This window comes from Marmota marmota, unplaced genomic scaffold, assembly GCF_001458135.2.
Source record: "Marmota marmota marmota unplaced genomic scaffold, marMar, whole genome shotgun sequence".
Classification (NCBI taxonomy): Eukaryota; Metazoa; Chordata; class Mammalia; order Rodentia; family Sciuridae; genus Marmota; species Marmota marmota.
Window position 1 is genome coordinate 4,353,769 of NW_026000240.1, and position 21,218 is coordinate 4,374,986.

The window sequence follows — 21,218 nt, forward strand, 5'->3', positions numbered from 1 at the left end:
GCATCTACTCTGGGCATTTTCTTTGAGGGACTTCTAAGAGCTAGCAATCTAAAGCAATGATAGAATAATAAGAGGAACTTCTAAGATAAAGTCCACAGGAAAAGGATATATTGAAACGAGAGGGAAGAGAAATGGATCTCAAACCTGTGGAAGGTTAGTGTTCAGAATTAAACCTCCTCTCCATGCATCCATACTATGGAGGTGCCAGCTGGGGACTGGGGAGAAATTTTGCTGAGGCTCTTATCTCAAAGGGAGGATGTGGAGTCCATCTGATTTCTGGAAGGCAAAGAAGTAAGCCAGCACTCAGGAGGGTTGTCTTTGGTACCCTCAGGCCTCACCTTCTATGCCCCCTGCTCTGAGGTAGCAAGGGTAGGTATATTAGCGAAAGGACAGCCTTCCAGCTCTCCTGGGGAAGAGAAGTCCATGTTTCCAAGGAGGATTCTTAACCCTCAATATGATCTTCCTTCCAAAACTGCTAGGAACACTGGGAAAGACCCAGCTTTCCCTGTACAGTCATATGCCTGGATCAGATGCATTTGGTTTTTATTTGTGGGGGATGGGGTGGGGGGTGGTACTGGAAATTGAACTCAGAGGCACTTGATCACTGAGCCACATACCCAGCACTATTTTGTATTTTATTAATTTATTTTATTATATTATTATACAGATAGCGCCTTGCTTTTGCTGAGGCTCACTTTGAACTCATGATCCTCCTGCCTCAGCCTCCCAAGCCACTAGGATTACAGGCATGCGCCACCGTGCTTGGCCAGATGCACTTGTTTTTATATACTGTGCATTCATAGAAGTAAATTGTAATGTAATTAAGTTTTGTGAATAAATTTCCAATAGTCGGGCTGGGGTTGTGGCTCATCGGTAGGTAGAGCACTCGCCTAGCACATGCAAGATCCTGGGTTGGATTCTCAGCACCACATAAAAAATAAATAAATGAATGAATAAAGGTATTGTGTACAACTACAACTAAAAAACATTAATAAATAAAAATTTCCAATAGTCATTCTTTCTACTATATAATTTTATTCTTTAATATTTTTGATTAAATGAATTTGTTACAGGCTATCCCAAATTTTCATAGTTTCTAAAAAGTATTTTTTCAAGGAACATACTCCCTGTATTTCTGAATCCTTTGTTAGGTTTGGCTCTATATTTTCTTGCATCATTCAGAGTGTACAGGTCCCACCTACAACCATGACAACAGCCATGACTACACTTACTAACCTTAACTCTAGCTGAGCATAGGGTATGATAGACACAATTGGTTCCTACCCAGTGGCCATTTTCCCCCTTCATCCCTGCTTACAGAACCTACATTTTGTTCAGAAATCAAGCAACCATGCACTTCAAGAGAAGCAAAGAGAACTTCCAGCCTCATGGGTTAAATGCTGATTATATTACACTAATCTGGGAAATTACATCCCCTTCCAGTGACTTGCTTAGGAATTACTGGTGAAATTATGGCTTTTGAACCATGAAAGAAAAATCTCCTGAAGGACATCTGGGAAAGGTTTACTTGCTCTTGAAGAGAATTATGTGAACACAGGCTTGAGGAAACAGGCTCTTTCAGTTGTCACTTCTGTTTGTAACACAGAGTTATGGTGGCCATCTTGGCCTAAAAGGATGGTAAAAGGAAGGACAGCATGAACTGTGGTCCTGAGGTCTCCATTCCTTGTAATAGAAGGCAAGGTGATCAGGATCTTCCTTCCCACTGAGGACAACTTTGTCTTTTAATGTTTGTTTTTATCTTCTTAAAAGCATTAAAGAACAAATAAGATAAAAATTAAAAACTACTAGGTTAAAACTTACGAGAAGTGAGAATATAGAGAGGCCCAGAACACAGGGCAGCTTTTCCCTTGTGAGAATTTGCCAATCACCAAGAAACAGTAGCAAAACTAAGCTCTGCTTTTGGCAATCAGAAAGAATGAAGGGAGCCAGGTGCAGTGGCCCACACACATGTAATCCCAGAAACTCCGGAGATTGAGGCAGGAGGATCAACCACAGCAATTTAGCAAGGTCTTAAGAAATTTATAAAGACTCTGTCTTATTAAAAAAAAAAAAAAAGGATTGACGATATATCTCAGTGGTAGATTACCCCTGGGTTCAATCCCCAGTATGGGAGAGGAAAAGAAGGAGGAGAAGGAAAAGGAGGAGGAGGAGAAAGAGAAGGAGGAGAAGGAAGAAAAAGAAGAATGAAGGGAGCAGAAATCAGAGGCCCCTATCCAAGAAAAAGACTCTCATAAACAATACCCATTCCAACCTGTTTCCTCCCAGGAGGGGAGGAGAGCCTTAAACTCAAGGTAAATGTAACCAAAAAATAAACAAATTGTCATGCAAATTTGAAACTCAGTTGCCTATAACCTGGGTTCAAGGAATCACAAGTAGATTCAACTTGGGTTCAAGTGGAACTAGATGGGTAGTATTCCCAAAGATCTGTCAAAAGAAAATAAAAATCATCGCAGAAGAATGCTGTTATTCTAGACTTCAAGGAATTAGGATCCTGGAGCTAACTTATTAAAAGCATTAGAGAGCTAACAAAATAACAAAAGTTGCCAAGCTAAAATGTTGAAGAAGTTGAGAATCCAAAGTGGTATGCCCAGAGCACAAAATAGTTTTCTTTCCGTGAGAGCATTTGCCAATCTGCAAGAAACAGTGAGGATTATGTGGGATTTTTATTACCATAAAATCTTTTTCAAAACTAGTGACCAGGAACTGGGCAAGGTGAAGCTGAAGCAGGAGGAGCACTTGAGCCCAGGAGTTCAAATCCAGTACGTGTAACACAGCAAAACCCCAACTCAAAAAATAAATAAAATAATGACCAGGACACAATCAAATATAACACACAAGGGGTAGAGGGAAGACCATGAGAAAGAACAATCAGAAATAGCAGACTACAGAAACAGGTTTATATTTGTGGTAGTTATTTCACAATGTACACATATATGCTAAAACATCCTGTATAGGGTAAATATATTCCACTTTTATTTGTCAGTTATACTTCAATAAATCTGGAAAAAATAAAAAGAGACAGAACCACAAAAACTTCAGATAATTTGAGAGTTTTTCATGAAACTTAATTTTCTAAGAAAAGTAATTTGGAAAGGAATTAAAAGTCATTCTAGCACTGAAAAACACAATAATTGAAATTAAGAAGACAATTCATCTACGTAATTGCAGTTTAGACTCAGCTAAATAGAGAATTAACAAACTGGAAGATAGATCAGAGGAAATTATCTAGAATGCATCATAGATAAAATTATTAAATATATAGAAACAACCACAAGAAATGTAGAAGACACAGTGAGAAATTTCAACATACAATTGACTGGCATACCAAAAGGAGAAAAGAGAATAAAGACAATTGCTAAAGATTTATAAGGTTGATGAACTGTAACATCTAATGAATTTATTGAGATTCTAATTTAACTTTCCAACTTCTGAAATTCTTAAGAGAAATAAAAGAAAGGCAAAAGAGAAGGAAAGGAAGAAGAGAAATAAATTTATTAAGTAAATTTTAAGTTTGGGTTCAGTTATCTGTAGCCATAAGCATCCTAAATGATATTCATAGAATATAATAGCTATCATTTATAGAGTGCCTACTATGTGATATGAACTGTAAAAATTCTGTATTCCAATTTTGTTCAATTCCCCACAAAGCTTTATAAAGTTTAAAAACCATTCAAGACAGGCTGGGTAGGTTATAGAGACAAACCATTCCAAAATCTCAATACCTTAATAGATAAGATGATTATTATGTGTTCATATTACATGCTCTACATGGCTCAACAGAGGAAATGAATGTCATTGTCATCTAGGGTCCCAGGCTAATGAAGGCTTTATCTTATCAGAACTTCTACAATTGATAACATAATGGAAGAATTAATTAAATAATACCTCCTGGCTTTAAAGCTTCCACTTGATAATAAAACACCTGACTTCTGCTTACATTTCATTAGGCAAAGCAAGTCACACAACCAAAGGTATATGGAAGTGCAATCTTACCAGGTTACACTACCCTGAAGGTGGACAGCTGGAAGAGTTTTCTGAATGGCACTGATGACTACCACAGATAGATATGATCTTAATTCTCCGAATGAAGAAACTGAGACTCAGAGTGGTATTTCATTGCTAATTGGGTTAATTAAGAATGTACTAAGTCAGGGCTGGGGTTATAGCTCAGCAGTAGAGTGATTACCTTGCACTTATGCAGTACTAGGTTCGATCCTCAGCACAACATCAAAAATAAATAAAAAAATAAAGATATTATATCCTTGAATTGGTGTGAGTATACTATGTATACAACCAGAGATATGAAAAATTGAGCTCTATATATGTAATAAGAGTTGTAATGCATTCTGCTGTTATATATAAATTTAAAAAAAAGATATTGTGTCCATCTTTAAAAAAATCTTTATAAAAAAAAGATTGCACTAAGTAATACAGAAGAAGATACTATTAACATGGTTATTTGCCCATTAGTGTGGAGTGTGTGGGTAGTGAGAAACATAGCAGAGATGTGATCTCTATGGAGTCAAGCAGAGTCTGTGTCTCATCCTGGTCAATCCCAGAATCACCACCCCCAGGGGCAGAGTATAGAACCAAGGTAGACAGAGGGAAATATCCTAGCCCTTTCTTTATTCCTTGTGCTAACTAAAGGCTTTCCTACCAGGATAAGATGAACTGCAATTGGCCAAACACAGTGTGCCTGCATGTACTGGGGCCTCTCACTAGCTTATATATTCCAGGTGTTCATGATGTGGTTAAGAAAGGGAAAATGAGCCCATATAAGTGGACTGACTGTGCCAAGTTTCTTAACTTCTATCTTTGCAATTCTGAAAGTTTTCCAAGGCATAGGAGACCCAACCTGAGAGAGTTCTCAACCCATCATGTCCAAATTCTTTGCTCTCTTAGGTCCTCAACACCTTTCCATTAGCTGATTTTTCCAGCCTGTCATGTGCAGAACATTCTCCTCCACACCTCCTTCTATACCTAGTGATGACATGGCTTGCCTGCCCTCTCCTGCACTCCACATGCGTTGGCTGACTTCCTTGGCCGCCCTTCCTGCTATATGTGTGCTCCTCCACCAGCCTGGTCCAGCCCCCTCCAGTCACAGCAGCAGCCAGCTGGGATTCTCTCCCTGTGGCAGGGAAGGCGTCAATACCAGGATTCTTATTTATTTATGTGGATGAGGCAGCAGAAAAGAGGAAGGGGTGGGGGGAAGACCTGGAAAAGAAGTTGTGATGGGCCAGACTGGAGAAAAGAGACTGGAGAAAGAATTATCTGTATGATTTCAACTGTGTTTCAGCCACACTATCTCTAGCTGGAGACACCCCTGGATGAAAGATCTGTATATTACCAGGAATACAGAGTTTGTAACCTTAATTATGTCTCAAAGCATTTGGCTGTGTTCATCCTAAAACTTCCAGCAGAAGAAAAAAAAATGTGGTTTCCATTACAATGTCACTGAGGGACTTGTACTGGGGTTGGGATCATTAAAATGAAAACACTGGTGAGTAAGCCATGCCATTTTGTCTCCAAGACTTACGTCCTTTCTCCACCCCTGGCCCTGTACTTTATTTTGAGATAGGCTTAAAATAGTCTATAAAATATGGAGCTCATTATCCCATCTAAAAGATTTCATTTAGCATGAATGTAGATTAAAAGCCCCATGCCAAATCTTCCACCTGGGTTTATAAGGAAGACACTCCTCTGCCTTGCCCTGGGCTGGGCTTCTCAAAGCATGATTCTGCAGTAGCAGGGGAGAGCCAGGAGATGCCACTTCCAACTCCACTTGGCTTCACAGTAATAAGGAAGGATGGAGACAGAAATACAATCCTTATTTGGGGGCTTCTTAGAATTTTTGCTTGGAGGCTTAAAAGGTTGAATCTAACAAGACACCCCTCAAACCCATGAAGTCTCTAGTCTGCCCATTCTTCCACATACAGTGACTACATCAAGGATACTGGGTATATTAAAAGGGGTTAGAAGTGGGGTTAAAACCACAGAGGAAAATGATGAAATGAGGCCTCAGCTTTGAGAGATTTTGTTCTAACATCTAGTTAATTCAATACCTAACCATATGACTTTGGCAAGTAAAAGCACCTCTTCAGGACTCAGTTTCCTCAACTCTTAAATGAGAAGCCTTTTCCATCTCTATTTTATATATATAGTTTTTTTTTTGTTTTTTTTTTGCTGGGTACACAATTATGCAGGTAAAGAGAATAATACATACAAACTTCTTCACTTCTTATTTGCTGCAATACCATAGCATGAGCCAGTAATTTCACTTTTTTACCTAATCAATCCCTAGCTTTCTCTAATTACTCGTTTCCTCTGAATCTCCAGAGTATTTGCTCTGCATTTTCTCTCACTCTATATATACTTTTCCCTGGCTTGATCTAAATTCTTAAAGATCCAAATGTTTATAAGGTCAGTAGGGTCAATAGTGAGTACATGCTGATCACTTGATTAGTCAGTCATTACCCATTCCATGTGCATGGATCACCTCCTCTTCAAGGTCACCCATGGGGCTCAGCTCAGGGCTTTGTATAAGAGGAGGAAGAAGAGACACATCTCCTGGTTATACTGACAGTCCTATCCCAGCTAGCCCTTGGAGATGTATTCCATGATAGAGGATCCAGGGTTGGGGATGGAGCTCAGTGGTAGAGCTAGCAAGTACAAAGCCCTTGGTTCATTCTTCAAAAGCCAAAAAAAAAAAAAAAATTATCCAGGTGATCCTCCCTTTGTCCCATATGTTTTAGTCATGGATCCTCTCTGTGTCTTGAACTCTCCTGCCTCTCTAGCCTCAGCCCTTGACATTGTCTGATTATTTGCTAAAAGTACCAAGGCCATCTGAACTGCATTTCCTCATTTTTCTGTTTTCTACTTGAAAGTCATTTTCTAAGCACTCCTTCTTTCTTCCTCCCAATAGAGGAAGCGTTCCCCCTCCTCCAGTCTACCACTTCCATCTGCACTCTTTATTCAACCCTTTCCCACCTCCTCCAGGACACTGCTGCACTTTAAAGCGCTTACCACAAGCTGTTATTATAAATTCAACTGTTGCTTGACTTGTATATTGTCTGCCTCCCTCTCTAGAATGTAAACTTCATGAAGACTTCATGCCTTATTCATGCTGTATCCCTAACAAACAGCATAGGGCCTGGAATGCCCAGATTTATTGTTGGTGCTCAATGAATATTTATTAAATAGATTAATAATCCATTTCTGTTCATCATTTTTAAACTTCTGCCCCTGGCCCCCTCCCAAGTCTCAAACACATCCAGACCTCCCTTCTTTACAAAACCCTCAATGACCCTCATGTCCCACCAACCACCATTCTATTTTTACCTTACATTTTCTGACATATTTCTCAAGCAAACAATATGTGCTTGCTGCTGCCTCATCCTCACCACCTCCTACCACTGCAATCTGGTTTCTCCTCATCGAGGCACTGAAACAATGCTGTAAGTAGTCACAATGCCTTCTGTCACCAACCCCTTCAACACTGGCCCATCTCCTGCACATGGGAATCCATAACTGGCCATTGTCCTCTATCCCCATTAAGTTTTTGATCTTGGCTCTCTACTGACCCTTGAGAAATACTCTCGTCATCTCTCTCATCCTGTGTTCCTATGTCAATACTTTCCCAAAACAGTCTACACTATTCTTATTTTTCTCTATACTGTTTTCCCTGAGCTAGTATCACTGTCACTTCTAGGCAGATGCCTCAAGATCATGTATCTTCCACCCTAACCACTCCCTAGTATCAAAGATATACTGCAACTACATGAAGGAACCTCTCTCTCCAACCTCAACTCTCCGCACACATTTTTGTAATCTAAAAACTCAAGGTTCTAAAGTCCTTAGCCAACACCTTCCATTAGAATAACCGTTGCCACCCCTCCAGCCAAACCTAAGCATGGATGACTTCATCATCCTTAAATATGGGGACTAAGAAATTCCTGTTACTCTCTCCAATGTTATCTCCCACATCCTCCTTGTCCTTCCCTTCCATAGGCCTACACTCCCTTCATTTTCTGTCTTCTTTTCCTGTGGTTCTTCTTGTACCTCCAGGTTCACCTTTCAAAACCAACACTGGCATCACCAGGCTCTTGTGCTCAGGAATTCCCTGAGATTTCTCCCTCTTTTGTGCCTTAACTTCCACATACACTTAATTGCCCCCACTCTTTGTCAGCTACACACTTCTTCAACCCTCTCTGTGCCTCTGCCCATGCTTTACTGACCAGAATGCCTCACCCACCTTCTTCACCAAACTATTATTCATCCTGCATGCCGGTGATGAACTACAAGACATTCTGGAAAGATATACTTCTCCACCTCCTTCAGGCAATGAGTTATGCTCTCTTCTTATGCAGGCCTAACTAATTTCACTTACAAAATTTGTCGTAAAGTTCTTTCATGCATCTGAGTCTCTACTTCAAACATGAGCACCCCATAATATGCTTTTTTGCATTCCCAGCACCTAGTCTGTTGCCTAAATCTTAAGCACTGTTCAACCAATACATTTTTTAATGGAATGCTACTGCACTACTACCATTTCCTTGTAATGTGACACAAGCAAGACTCTTCCAAAAATGGTCTGAACCTCTCTCTCTCCAACCTCAACTCTCCCCATACAGATGCTCTAGGTGGTCCGGTTTAGTTGCCATTCCCTGAGCATGCTCTGTGTCCTCATAATTAAGCACTAAGGCTTAACTCAGTTCTCTCCTTTTTATTCTACCACATCACTTACCCTGGAAATTCAGCTGACTAGAAGGCCATCTAGGGACACAGCTGTCCCACTGCTCTTGGCCTTCAACAATCATTAGATAAGCCTTAACAGAATTGTACTACTTTTTGTGTTATCATCCATTTCCCCAACTAGACTATAAAGTTTCATGAAGACAAGAGCACTGTCCTCTTCAATACTGTATTCCCAGAACCCCAAATGAAACAAAACACATAGTAGGTCTGCAGAAGATATGTGTTAAATGAGCATTTCTTTCTTTATTCAGACTCAATTAGCTCTCTCTCTTATGAATTTATGACACTCATTTATCAATTCAACATGAAATAATTCCTTGTGACATTTTGTATATATTGCATGTATTTTCCACATGGAGCCGTAACTGTTAGAGCTAAAGTGATTCTGCTTATAGGTAATCCATCATTAGATAGAGGGGCCAGAGAAGACTCAAGAAAGGTTCCTGCTAGCTCTTGATCCTTTAGGATCCTTTCAGGAGTTGAATTGTAAGCTCCCTGAGTGCAGAAATCCTACCTCCTACCCTAAATGCTCCCTGGAATGCCTGAGCTCTTAGTAGATCCATCACTCCTGCTACTACTAGTGAGAACACAATATTTCTTGCTTTGACAGTTTCTTTGATGGCAAACTACCTCCATCCACAAGGTGGAAAACAAACACATCACTTACCCTGGGAATTCAGCTGACTAGAAGGCCATCTAGGGACACAGCTGTCCCACTGCTCTTGGCCTTCAACAATCATTGGATAAGACTTAACAGAAGAAGAGGCCCTGGGAAGCCATGTCATACCTAGGCAAACACAACACCGCTTTACTCTTCTCACACTGCAGTAACCTCTACCCACTGGATGGAAACCCCACACCAGGACCTCACAGAGCAGCTATCAGTGTCTTTCCCCCAGGACTTGGCCTAGATATATCTTGCCTGGTGATCTCACACCACGGACAAGGCACCCCAGTGATATACTCTACCACCTATTGGCAGCAGAGCTGGCTTCGTGACTAGTTTAGCACACAAGCTGAAGACAGAGATAGATGGAGCTCTTCCCACCTGTAATGCAGAAGGTATAGGAGACAATTCATCCTAGATGGAAGTCTTGGGTGCTGAATCCTGGCTTTTCCTTCAGCAACTGTGTGATTTTAACACAGTACTTAACCTCTATAAGCCTGTTTCCCATCTGTGAAATGGGAACCAAGGGGGGCCTATCTCAGAGGACCAAAGGGGGCAAGATATTTTGAATTATCAAACATTACCATTTTCTTTTTAATAACTTAAGAATGATGTGATAATAATTGTTTCCTAGAGAGTTCAGATATTCTCTTAGCCAGTTATTCCTGTCAGGATACAACCTTGAACTGGATATCCAGGTGAAAATACAGAGATGATGATAATGAGGGCCACCTTCCAATCTCAATGAAGGGAAATGACCCTCTAGAAGGAACTAAGCTTCCTAATAGCTACAGAAATTGAGGAGGAAAAGCGCACACATACTGAGCACCATATTAACTCCTCCAGTTCTGGCAACTCCTCAAGGTGTGTCTTATTACTACCCACCACACAAGCACACAGGGAATCACTAAACACCGGCCTTGCATCTGCAAACAGAACCAGGTGTAATTAGCTAGAGGAGGTTTTACGGGAGGACATGGGGGGGTCCAGAGGTTTGGAAGAAAAAGAAGATGGATCATCTGTAAGAAGGGGAAGCTTTGAGCATGTCCAGAAGAAGCACAAGAAAATGTGAAAATTGCTAGGGAGGCCCTGGTGTGGAACAACAGGAAAATTTTCTGTGATGGTATTTCAAGTGGTCCTATATTCAAACTGTTTGTTAAACAGAGGACTGATCCCTTTAGGAAAGGGATCTTGTGCCAAGAGCCAATTAAATAATCATAATAGGTATTTGTGAGTTAAGAGGCTAAGTTAAAGTAACTTCTGTGAATATTCAGCTCAAGCAGGAAGGTGATACCTAACTCCTCTAATTAGAAAAATCCCAGCACAAGAGAATCACCCAATCTACTCTGCATATGCATGCTGTGCAGTTTTCCCACTGACTGCAGAAGAAGGAACAGGCCATGAAGGTGGACCCAAAGAAGCCACATATTACTCTGGGTGCACATACACAACAGTTAACAAGAACAGAGCAAGCCATACAGATGTGAGTAGCCAGAGCCATGGCAGGCTCAGGACCAGTCACAAGTAGATGGTCAAGGCAAAGATACCATGGGTGACCTCGTCAGGGGCCAGAGCTGTACAGAAAGCTGAGCAGCAAGCAAGCCAAAGACAGGGCACCTGTCAGTGAGAGGAATCAGGGGCCAGGAAGAGGCACAAGAACAGAAAGGATAAGACCAAAGGAGGAGGCAAGCACAAAGTTCAGGACCCCTGATACCAAGGCCATGTGGTACAGCTGCCTCTGACCCTGCTCTGCACCTGGGCAGAATCCATCCTTGCATTGAATGTTTGGGAAATACGAAGGTTGAGACAACAGAGAATGGTCAATAAGGGAGAGGTGAACCTTAGTGGAAAACCCAAGGAAATTCCTGGCCATTGTAGAACCCAACGTCACACAGGCTTGTAGACAGGTATTCTCCTTACCTCCCGGGTCTCCTGAAGATAGAATGGGGTTTTCCTTTCTCTGATTCTAGCAGAACATGGGCAATGCCCACCTATCACCTATTATGAGCTATGCTAAGCAAGTAAGGAAAGGGTTTTGACATCTATAATAACAAACAACCATCCTATGTCCAAAATCCTAGGCGGCCAGAACTGAGAGTTACAAACCCAAAACAAGTTGGGGCCAGACAACCTCCTGGGGAACAGGTAAATTCATTTCCCTAGAATATGAAGGAAAGTCAAGGCTTAGTTAGTAGTGATAGCAAATGGTTATTGTTCTAAAGAAAGTTGCATGAATTATACCCAAAGGACCACGTTCTTTTACATGTTGTTCCTTAGTGCACTCCCGTGTTTACTCCTGTGTTTACTCTTCTCACATAGTGACTGATTATCTCAATTGTTTTGTTATTTTGCCCCAGAGTCTTCTGACTTTACTCTCTGGCATCATATTAAAGGATGGCAATGAGCAGTCCCAGCCCTGGGACACCTCAGAACCACCTGCAGAGCTCTTCAAAGATAATAGCGTTCAGCCCTCTCTGCAGCAATGCTCTTTCAGCTGACTAGGGAGAGGGCTGGAAAGGAGAATGTGGACGCTATGCTTTCTAAGTGCTCCCAGATGATTCCAATGTCCATCAGGGTTGAGAACCAATTGCTCTCTGGTCCAGAGTCCTAAGCACTTTGTGGTAGCCACTGGAATGCCGACAAAGCATCAAGAAGAAATAAGCAGCCAAAATCTACTTTATAAATTCAACCTATCACTTAGATTTTCCAAACGTCAGTCATTTTTGTACTTGTATAACCATTTGCACCATTTCCACATACCTCTTACACTATGATTTCTTTGGTATTGTTTTCAATTAACTTTATTTTTACTTAAATTTATTTTTTAAAGAAACTAGTGGAGACTGGGGGTTATGGCACAATGACATAAAAAGTCGACAATGAAAGAAGAAGAGATGGTGGCTCTGGAAAGGAAAAGGCATTCAAAGTCAGAGGGCAGGGTGGGGAGAGGATGTGGGCTCGGTGAAGGGTAGAAGTCTGGAGATGGGCTGGAGAATCATAGAGGAACCCCAGGGAATGGGGGTGCAGGCAGCAGGTAGCATGAGGCTAGGCCTTGAAAGGAACAGCAGGGACAGAAAGAACAGGTCTGAGCGGCAGGAACTGAGGAAACAGGCCAGCCCAAGAGGGCCTGCACTGGATGGAGTGAGGGCAAGGGTGACAGCCCAGCAGAAGGTGGCACTGGGCAAAATAAACTGTCCTCCAGACTGTACCAGGCAATGAGCAGCAAGAGGAGCTCAAGCAACATCTATAAATCACCTCAAATCATCTCATGGGCTACAGTGGTGGGTGTTCCTGCTCCAGGGAAACACTGTCTGAGGTTCTATGAATAAAGAGTATCATATCAGTCTTTCACTCTTCTCCCTTTGCTACCAGAAAAAAAAAAAAAAACTTTATACAAACACAGGAATGCAAACCCCACCTTACTTGTCAGGTCCCCATGGATACACAGCTCAACAACAACTACAGGCAGCGTTACTTCTGTTTCCTATCTGTGTGAGCTCTTTACTTTTGAGGGACAGTCCCCATGATGCAAGCATCTCCTTAGTCAATGCCTGTGAGCAGAGACCACAGTCGGTGGAGTTGACAAATGCCCAGTGAGACACACGATAGAAACAGCATCTGTTATTAATGAGAATAAATCATCAAAATACAATGTCTGAGCAAGCTGGCAGTTCATTATCATGTAAATCCTTGCATTATAGCTTAGCAGAGTCCTAGAGAACAATACCTTTTATTTTTTTAAATCCTTACCCTTAACTGAACAATGATGGGGCGGTGAAAGATGGGTCTGCCATCAGCAGGCACACACTGTTACTTTTTGGTAAAGTTTATTGCTGCTCCGTGATGTACGTGATGTACGCTAATGTTTCCTCCCTTTTCCTAGGTGTGTCAAGTCTCAGATTCATTTATCCTCCCCTCGCAGCCAACTGGATGACTCAGGCTGGCACACAGCTCAGTCGATTATTTCAATTTCCTGGGCTAAACTCATCATTGCCCACCTCTTCTCGTCTCCTATTTCCTCCTCACTTTCTTGAGGTCTGTTTCTTTCAAGATGACGTAAGCACGACCATGATGAGCGCAACATGATGTAAAATCCTAAAACAGATGAAGGGAGCTAATTCTGTTCCCCTAGAGATCTAAGAGAAATTTGTTCAATGCTCCAAAAGGCAGGCTCGTCATTCACGCGTTCATTTGTTCAACAAGTATTTACCAAGCATTTCCCCTGAGCAGGCGCAGGCTGTGAAGCATGCCACTCTCTAGCTCACCTTAGTTACGAACGTTGCTATATCCAAAACTCCAGTTTGACTTTAATGGGAGTAGGCACCTTGGACATGTCCGATACCGATACCCATTAACTAGAACTGAACATCAACACCCAACCCCCGAAGACTGGAAATCAGAGGCCCTGAAGTCAGGAGCTGCTAGCCTAAAGCCTCACATTAAGGAAAACTCTAGAGACACTGTATAAAAGACCATAAACCTTGAAATTAAATTACAGCCACACATGGTGACCAAATACACAGTTCTGGCAAGCAGGAAGATGGGTTAATCTACCAATCCATAAATGCACCAGGCAGGACACTTTTACATGGACTAACATAATACACTCCCCCCAATTCTATCATGTAACTATTATTAATATTCCCATTTTTTAGACTAATAAATCAAGGGTGGATCACTTACTCAAAGGCTTCTAGAGAATAACAGAGCCAGCCAGAACTTGAACCAAGTTTGCAATTCATAGATTCAAGGGTTAGGGTTAGGGTTAGTTATGATTATAACTTATACATTACCATCTCATTCCTTCTTAAAATTAGCATCATATTCTAGTTTGGATCATTTCAATATAAATTGTCTGTAAGCCTCTAACAATTCTTAGTTGGACCTTTCTCAGCTCCTGGTTATCACAAACCACCTGTTCCTTTCTTTTCCAGGATGTTTGTAGGAGAGTAAGAATTAACTGTCTTAATAATGGACACTAACGGGGCTGGGGCTGAGGCTCAGTGGTAGAGCGCCTGCTGTGCACCTGTGAGGCACTGGGTTCAATCCTCAGCACCACATAAAAATAAATAAAGATATGTGTCCAACTACAACTAAAAAAAAATTTAAATAATAATAATAATAATAACAATAATAGACACTAACATTTAAAGGGTACTTTGCTCATGCCAGGCACTAGGACAAGTGTTCACTCACAGCCTCTAACTTGACCCCTATAGCAACCCCTCTAGGTTGGACTACTATTGTCCTCATCATCATTTCTTCTTACAAATGAAGGAAAGGAGGCACAGAGAGGCTAAGTTACTTGCCAGAGGTCACAAAGATAAAGGAGTAGTCTTCTTCCCTTTCCTTGATCTATGATATCCACCACTATGAATTTGTGGCTCTCTTCTTAACATCCTCACCTCACCCCAGGTCTGGGCTCTCTTGGGTCTATTTCCCAATACTAGTGAAAGACTGCTTTCTGCATGTGCTGGTTTGGTTTCCTCCATCTTTGATTTCTCCCCGATAAAGAGCCTGGTTCTCCTTCTCTGGGAAGCTCTCTGCTTCCACCTGGCATTGACCTCCTGCACACCTAAGACTGTCTTTGATGGAGATTAACATTCCTTGGGGTATGCAGTGGAGCTTTCCCAACGCCATCTTTTCCATCAGGGGTTTAGTCTCATTATTACCAAAACTTCTTAAAGGAGCCAGAGCTCTTAAAAATAACATTAAACATTTTTTAAAAATCAATTACTAAACAAAGTTCACAGTGCCTTTTCCTTAACATAGATTTCTGGATTTGTGTGACATTCCCAGATTTTGAGCTCATTAATAATTAACAGTGAAATACATTAAGGTCAGATTAACTCCGAGGAATAAAGCTGACTCTCTTCTTTTCACTAACCAGGAATTCTGTATCTCTCTATAGATAACCTACACAGGCAGCTGTCCTCGGGACAGGCGCTGTAGTTCCGTGCTGTTGAGGAACATGGAATTTACTGAGCACCTACTATGCATACTAGCTATGATGCTATGCATTTTGTAAGCATGAATCTAATAATAACTCCACAACAACCACAGCAGGCAGATCCTGCCATGCCCATTTTACAGATGGGGAAACAAACTCAGAAAGGTCACACAAATCAGCCCAAGGTCACAGAGCTGGTCAGTGGCACAGCTGAGGTTTAGGAGGATACTGGCTTGCTCCCAGCTTCCTGCCACAGGTGCCATTCTTCCTTCACAGCTTCTCAGAGGCTCCACAGAGGGCCTGACGAGACAGGGTTTAACTTGTCTTTGACTAAGGTACTGCACCCAATGAGAAGTCCAGCAGAAAAAGTGATCCTATTATATAGCTGCTCCCCAAGTGACTCTGTGCTCCCCGGTTTCCCCCTGGGTCACACCTGTCCCCACAAACACAGCCTTCCTTGACTTTCCACGGGTTTGGTACTTGCAGCGGCTCCATGGCTTCTTCTTTTTGTTCCCACCCCCTTCTTTGCAATCTTCCTCTGTGTCTCTATATCTTAGTCTCAGTCTCTCTCTCTCTCTCTCTCTCTCTCTCTCTCTCTCACACACACACACACACACACACACACACACACTCACACTCTCACACATGAGCACACACACAGTCAGGATACCTCGATCCAGCAGCCGGAGCAAGCGGAGATACCAGAGATACCACTGGTCCCAGAAGCGGTCCGTCATCCCACCCTGAACTCATCCTTCACAGCCAGTCCCCTGGGCAGAGCCTCATCCCACCACCACAGACTCGAGGAGGCCGGAATCGCTGGATGCTGGGCTCACACGCAGCCTGCTCTAAGCAACTGCCTGCTTGCAACGACAGCCACCAGTCCTCCCACACAGAGGCTGACTGTGCCGGGAGCCTGTTTCACAGCAACAAAGGAACAAGTGCAGAACAACGCCGTGTGCAGACCCAGCCTGCATGGACCCAAGGGGAGGTCGGAGATGCGGGGGAGGGAGTCAGGCAGGGCTTTTGCAAAGAAGTGATGTTTGAGGTGGTCTTGGGAATGAAAATCCACAGTCAAGGCCAAATCTTAAATTTCATTCCAGTATCTCCCGCCATCCTGGCTTCCCCTGCCTCCCACACAGAGGCCACTGACTCTTCCAACTGGACCAAGAATTTGGGAAGCCAGACACTTGGCCATCCAGATTCCAGAGCCAGTCCGCAGGCTGGGAGCCCAACTGCCTCATTTTGGGATCCTGAGGTACTTCTTGCCCAAGACTGCGAGTCCCCCATGCCCAGAAAAAGGCTGCAGACCCTTTCTTCCTATACCCCTTCACGAATCCAACGAGAGGAGAGACAGCTTGGGCTCTGAGGCCCCAAAGCCATGGGTTCTGATCCTGACTACCACTTACTACCAGCGCCAGCTTCCTCCTCTGAGGAGTTATACAGCGTTTCTGGCTGAGCACCTGGTAGTCTGTGGCAGAAGAAGGTTCTCCGGCCTTCCCACCCTTTCTCTCATGCCAGAACTTCAGCTCCCCACACTTAACCCTGGGTTCCCCTTCCCGGGCCTGTACCTGCACTTTCTGCCAGTGCACTCCATCCCCAGTCCTCCTTCTCACAATGGCCAACTCCTCCTAATTTTACAATATCCAGCTCAGATGCCATGAAACGGCAGCCTTCCCTGATCCCCCCTCCAAACCTCATCATTTCACTTCACTTTCTCCTTGGCATGACTCTTCTTCCTTGACCATAAATTCTATCAGGATAGCATCTGCCTTTTATTCACCTTTGTATGCCTCAAAGTACTTAGTAGAGTGACCTGGACTTCACAAGTGCTCAAGTGATTGCTACTGAATGAATGAACAAGAAAGGGAGTCTGGGAACCATACGGTTTGGTTTTAATGGCAGGGAGAAGTGTGGACTGGGGAGCCTCTGCCCCTGGGCACTGGGCAAGGCCTGCAGAAGGATGGCCAAGTGCCCTGTCCTTGCCCTCCTCAGAACCCCTCTTATAGCACACTGATCATACACATAGTGAGGCTGTGACTCTGGTAGCTAAAAGTTCTGCTCAGAGAAATGAAACCCAGGGGAGCCTCAGGTCTGGGACAACCTTGTTCTCCAAGCCTAAAAACTATCCATGTGCACAATTATTGCAGGTTTCGTTCAGCTTAAGCCATGCCAGCAAGGGCTTCTCACATCCTAACACAGAGGTTGGCCTTCCAGCCTCCTGGACTCCATCATGGCTGGCAGGAGCAGGCCTCCCTCAGCATCCACTCTTCCTGGGAACTGCAAGATGAGGCAGGCTACAGATTTCTAAAGAACTCAAAGTGAGGCAGAGAGGGCAAGTCTGCAAGTAGGAGTTAGGAGGTAGAGGGAGAGAGTGGGCAGAGCCACAATCTCCACCCACTGGCCCCTACTCAGCCCCATTGCCACCTCCTGGTTCCTTCACAAAGGGCAGTTTTGGGATAGAGCAGAGACACCACCACCCAAGAAGCTACCTCTCCAACTCTGTTAGTATTATTTTGCTATTACCTTAAATGGACAAGATTCCAGCGAGCAGTTAACACAAGAATGCAAAGCCCCCCTCCTCTCTCCAGAGAGAAGTGACCCACAGTCTCCCCTTCTGTGAATAACAAGAATCCATCACTCAGTGTGGCCAGTACTTTTTAGTTCACAGAGTACTTTCACATCCATCATCTCCTTTGGGCCTCTTAATGGCTCTGCAAGTTCTGTTAGATGGGAATCACTTTCCTCTGTCTACAAAAGAGAAAACCCATGTTCTGAGAGGTTGAACAACTTGGATGAGGTCAAATAGTGTCCAGGTACAGTCTTTATCCCTCCCTACAAAAGTTCCCTGGGCTCAGTTCCCTGTGGAAGCTGGGCCATCTTTCATGGAAAGATGGAAGCCCTCACAGTGGGACACATCTGTCTGCCAACAGCAGTCCTTTGGAGGTCCCTCCAGAGAGATGCTGATCTGCCTCAGGCACACAAATGAGTAGAGGGTCTGAGTGTGGCCACTTACTAATCAAGAAACTTTGATCTTTTCCTTTGGCCCCCAGCACATGGCTGCCCAGAGAGTATGTCTCCAAATAAGAACATCAAAACAGATGTTTCCAAACACAACTCAAGAGAAATCTGAAATGAGAGGCTCCTAGCATGGCAAGAGACCTAGACAGCTGTGGGAAGAGCACCTGATTGTGAGACTGAAGTGCCAGTGCCCCGGGGGGCACTGTGCGGAGCATCCAATGGTGCTGAGGCTCCTAGTCCACGTTCCATGTTTGGGCCTAGAGAAGGAAGCGGGCTCTGTTCACTTCCGTCTAGCAGTCAAGAGCAAAAGATTCCACACAGCCACATTTTCTGGGGGAAAGGGAATAAAGACTGATAGAGAACAATATGGGTGCAAGCACTTCCCCCGCACACAATGAACCCAAGAACATAAGCACTGCCCACTGGGTCAGTCCAGGGGGGACCCATTCAGCCCAGAACTTGACTCAAGATCGGCTTCAACCCATCCAGCTGGGCTCCCGGGTGCTCCCCAGCCCACCACCGCTCATTTCCCCAACTCCCACAGAGTCTCATAAGCCTTACTTTCAATGCAGCCCCTCTAGAAGTTGAATAAAATGTTCTGAGAGACTGCCAGAGTAGCCATTTAGCTGCAGTGCAATTAGAAAGGACAGGATATTGGCCAGGACAGAGCCTTATTAGAAGGTTTCTGTTGTCGCTTTGTCTTAAACAATGCTTCCACAGTGGCCCCTTTTTTCACCATGGTCAAAGCAAGCACCGCCATTCCCATTTGGCATGGTTCCTCCAGCCCACCCAGCTAGCTGCAGAGACATGTTCTCCAGGGACAGGCAATGTCTGCAGGCCAGCAGCACCCATCCACTGCAGAGGGCAGGCACCCGTCTGGATCCTCCGTGGATACTCAGTGTCATCTCAGAGACGTGCTTCTCTCCCTTCGACGCTCCTTCTCCTACCCTTGGCACCGTTCTTTCCCCCTCTCTCCACCCGCCCCAACAGGAAAACACTGTGTTCCTGATCAGATAAAGCCGGCACAAGTGCACAGAGCAGAAGGCAAGCAGCACTGAGGGAGGAGAGAATCCATCACATCCCAAATCATCTTTCCCACTCCTCTCCCAGGACAAAAATGACCACCGTTCCCTCAGGAGACTGGCCGGCCCCACGAACACAGGGAGCTATCTGACAAGTGAAGGTCACACAAGAGGTCACACAGTTTCAGGTGTCTGCAAACCAGAGAGAAGACTGTCCACAGACATAGACTCTTCCCCCACCCCACCAGCGGAAATGGGCTCCCCCAGGCTGCCATTTTGCCCTGCAAGCTGCACTTCAATTGCAACATGAACCAAACCCTCCAGCAGACACCATCCTCAGCCACCTCCCACAGCACTTCTGTCCCCTCAGAGATTAGCACCAAGTGCCAAAGGGAAGCTAGTGACAACACGTTCTCAGAGATACCACCCAGGGGATGGGATGGACACCTGCCATTCTCTCCTATGACATCATAGTGTCCCCAGGTGAATAAGCTCCTTAGGTCCACACCTGAGGACAGTACCTAAAACAATATCACTTAGACACTGAAATTCAAGTCCACCTCTCCCTGGAGGCCTTTCCCAGCTAACCTCACACATTCTCTATCACAAAGGTTCTCAAAGTTTAATGGGCAGCACAATCACCTTAGAGGGTTGGTTATCCATGCAGATAACCAGGCCTCACTCTCAGAGGTCTGCATTTTTAACAAGCTCCCCAGATGATTTTGAGATGGTGATCTCCCTGCCTCTGTCGCTGCTCTCCTCTTACCCTCAGCACTGACTTCATTTAACTATTTCGGTTGAATTCTAGAGCCTACCCCACCCGCGTACACACCGGGAGTCCAATAGGGAAGGGCACTACCAGGTGGTCATGTTCTGAGTAGGGAACAGGAGGTCAGGAGAGTGAGGTAGGGGGGTGGAGGATTAGATGGGGCTCTTGTGGAAAGCAGAGGTGGGCCTGAGACACTGCCCAGCAAGAGACAGAAACCAGCCTCCTCTGTGCAAAGACTCCAGAAAGCGTCCACTCTACCCCTGTCCCACCACACGTCCGGACAATGGCTTTAAATGTCACATCAAATATCAGGCCAGCCAGCAGGAGGGAAAGGTGGAATCTAATTAGCCTGTGTGCTCAGGCTTTCCTGTGGCTTTTGTGTTGCCCACCTTGGACCTCTGCTGAGATCGTTAACTCTCCCTTGGCAGGGGGAGGCTTCACAGGACCTTCTAGTTCACTGGCTGTAAACCACATGTAAAACTAATAATCTCAGGACTACTAGTCCCCCCAGCCCTCTCTGAGGATTACTAGTTCCCCCAGCAGTCACTAGAACCCCCAAATTGCACTGAATTTCCAACCACATAGGACCCACCACCCTAACACTCCCACCCAAGAGCCAGACCCCTCTCCTCCTTCTCCGCCTTATAAAGCTCACCCATTCTGGGCCCCTGTTCCCTCTAGACTCAGCCCCAGGCAAAGCAGCAAGATCACCTCCACTCTTCTGAGGGCTTACTATCTAGGCCTTCGGGAAATATTTACATTTTAGCAAAAGGTAAAGCCCTAAATGAGTGGAAGGTAAATGGAAGTCCAAGCCTTGGGGAGGCAGTAGTGGGAATAGATATTTAGGGTCAAGGAGCAGAATCCATGACTCTCTCTCTTCATACCCAGTTCTTCACAGGCACGTCCCTAGCAGGTCATCCCTGTGATGGCAATTCTCAGAAGCTGGGCTTCCTCCACCCTCCCTACCTCACTCTCCTGACCTCCCATTTCCTACTCAGAACATGATCACCTGGT

General features: G+C 44.2%; 1 protein-coding gene across 18 annotated transcripts in view; it reads right to left on the minus strand.

Annotated features, from left to right (window-relative positions):
* The window catches only part of Kalrn (kalirin RhoGEF kinase), a 577,550-nt gene extending 561,242 nt beyond the window's left edge, over positions 1–16,308 (minus strand). For 4 of the 18 annotated variants that reach the window (XM_048794031.1, XM_048794029.1, XM_048794026.1 and 1 more), the window contains exon 1: positions 16,063–16,307. In XM_048794031.1, the coding sequence (XP_048649988.1) occupies positions 16,063–16,129 (67 nt within the window). In that variant the 5' untranslated portion in view covers positions 16,130–16,307. Of the gene's footprint in view, positions 1–16,062 lie in introns of all 18 variants that reach the window. The other 14 variants (XM_048794051.1, XM_048794028.1, XM_048794030.1 and 11 more) reach the window with 8 other exon arrangements.
* Between the last annotated feature and the right edge of the window lie 4,910 nt (positions 16,309–21,218).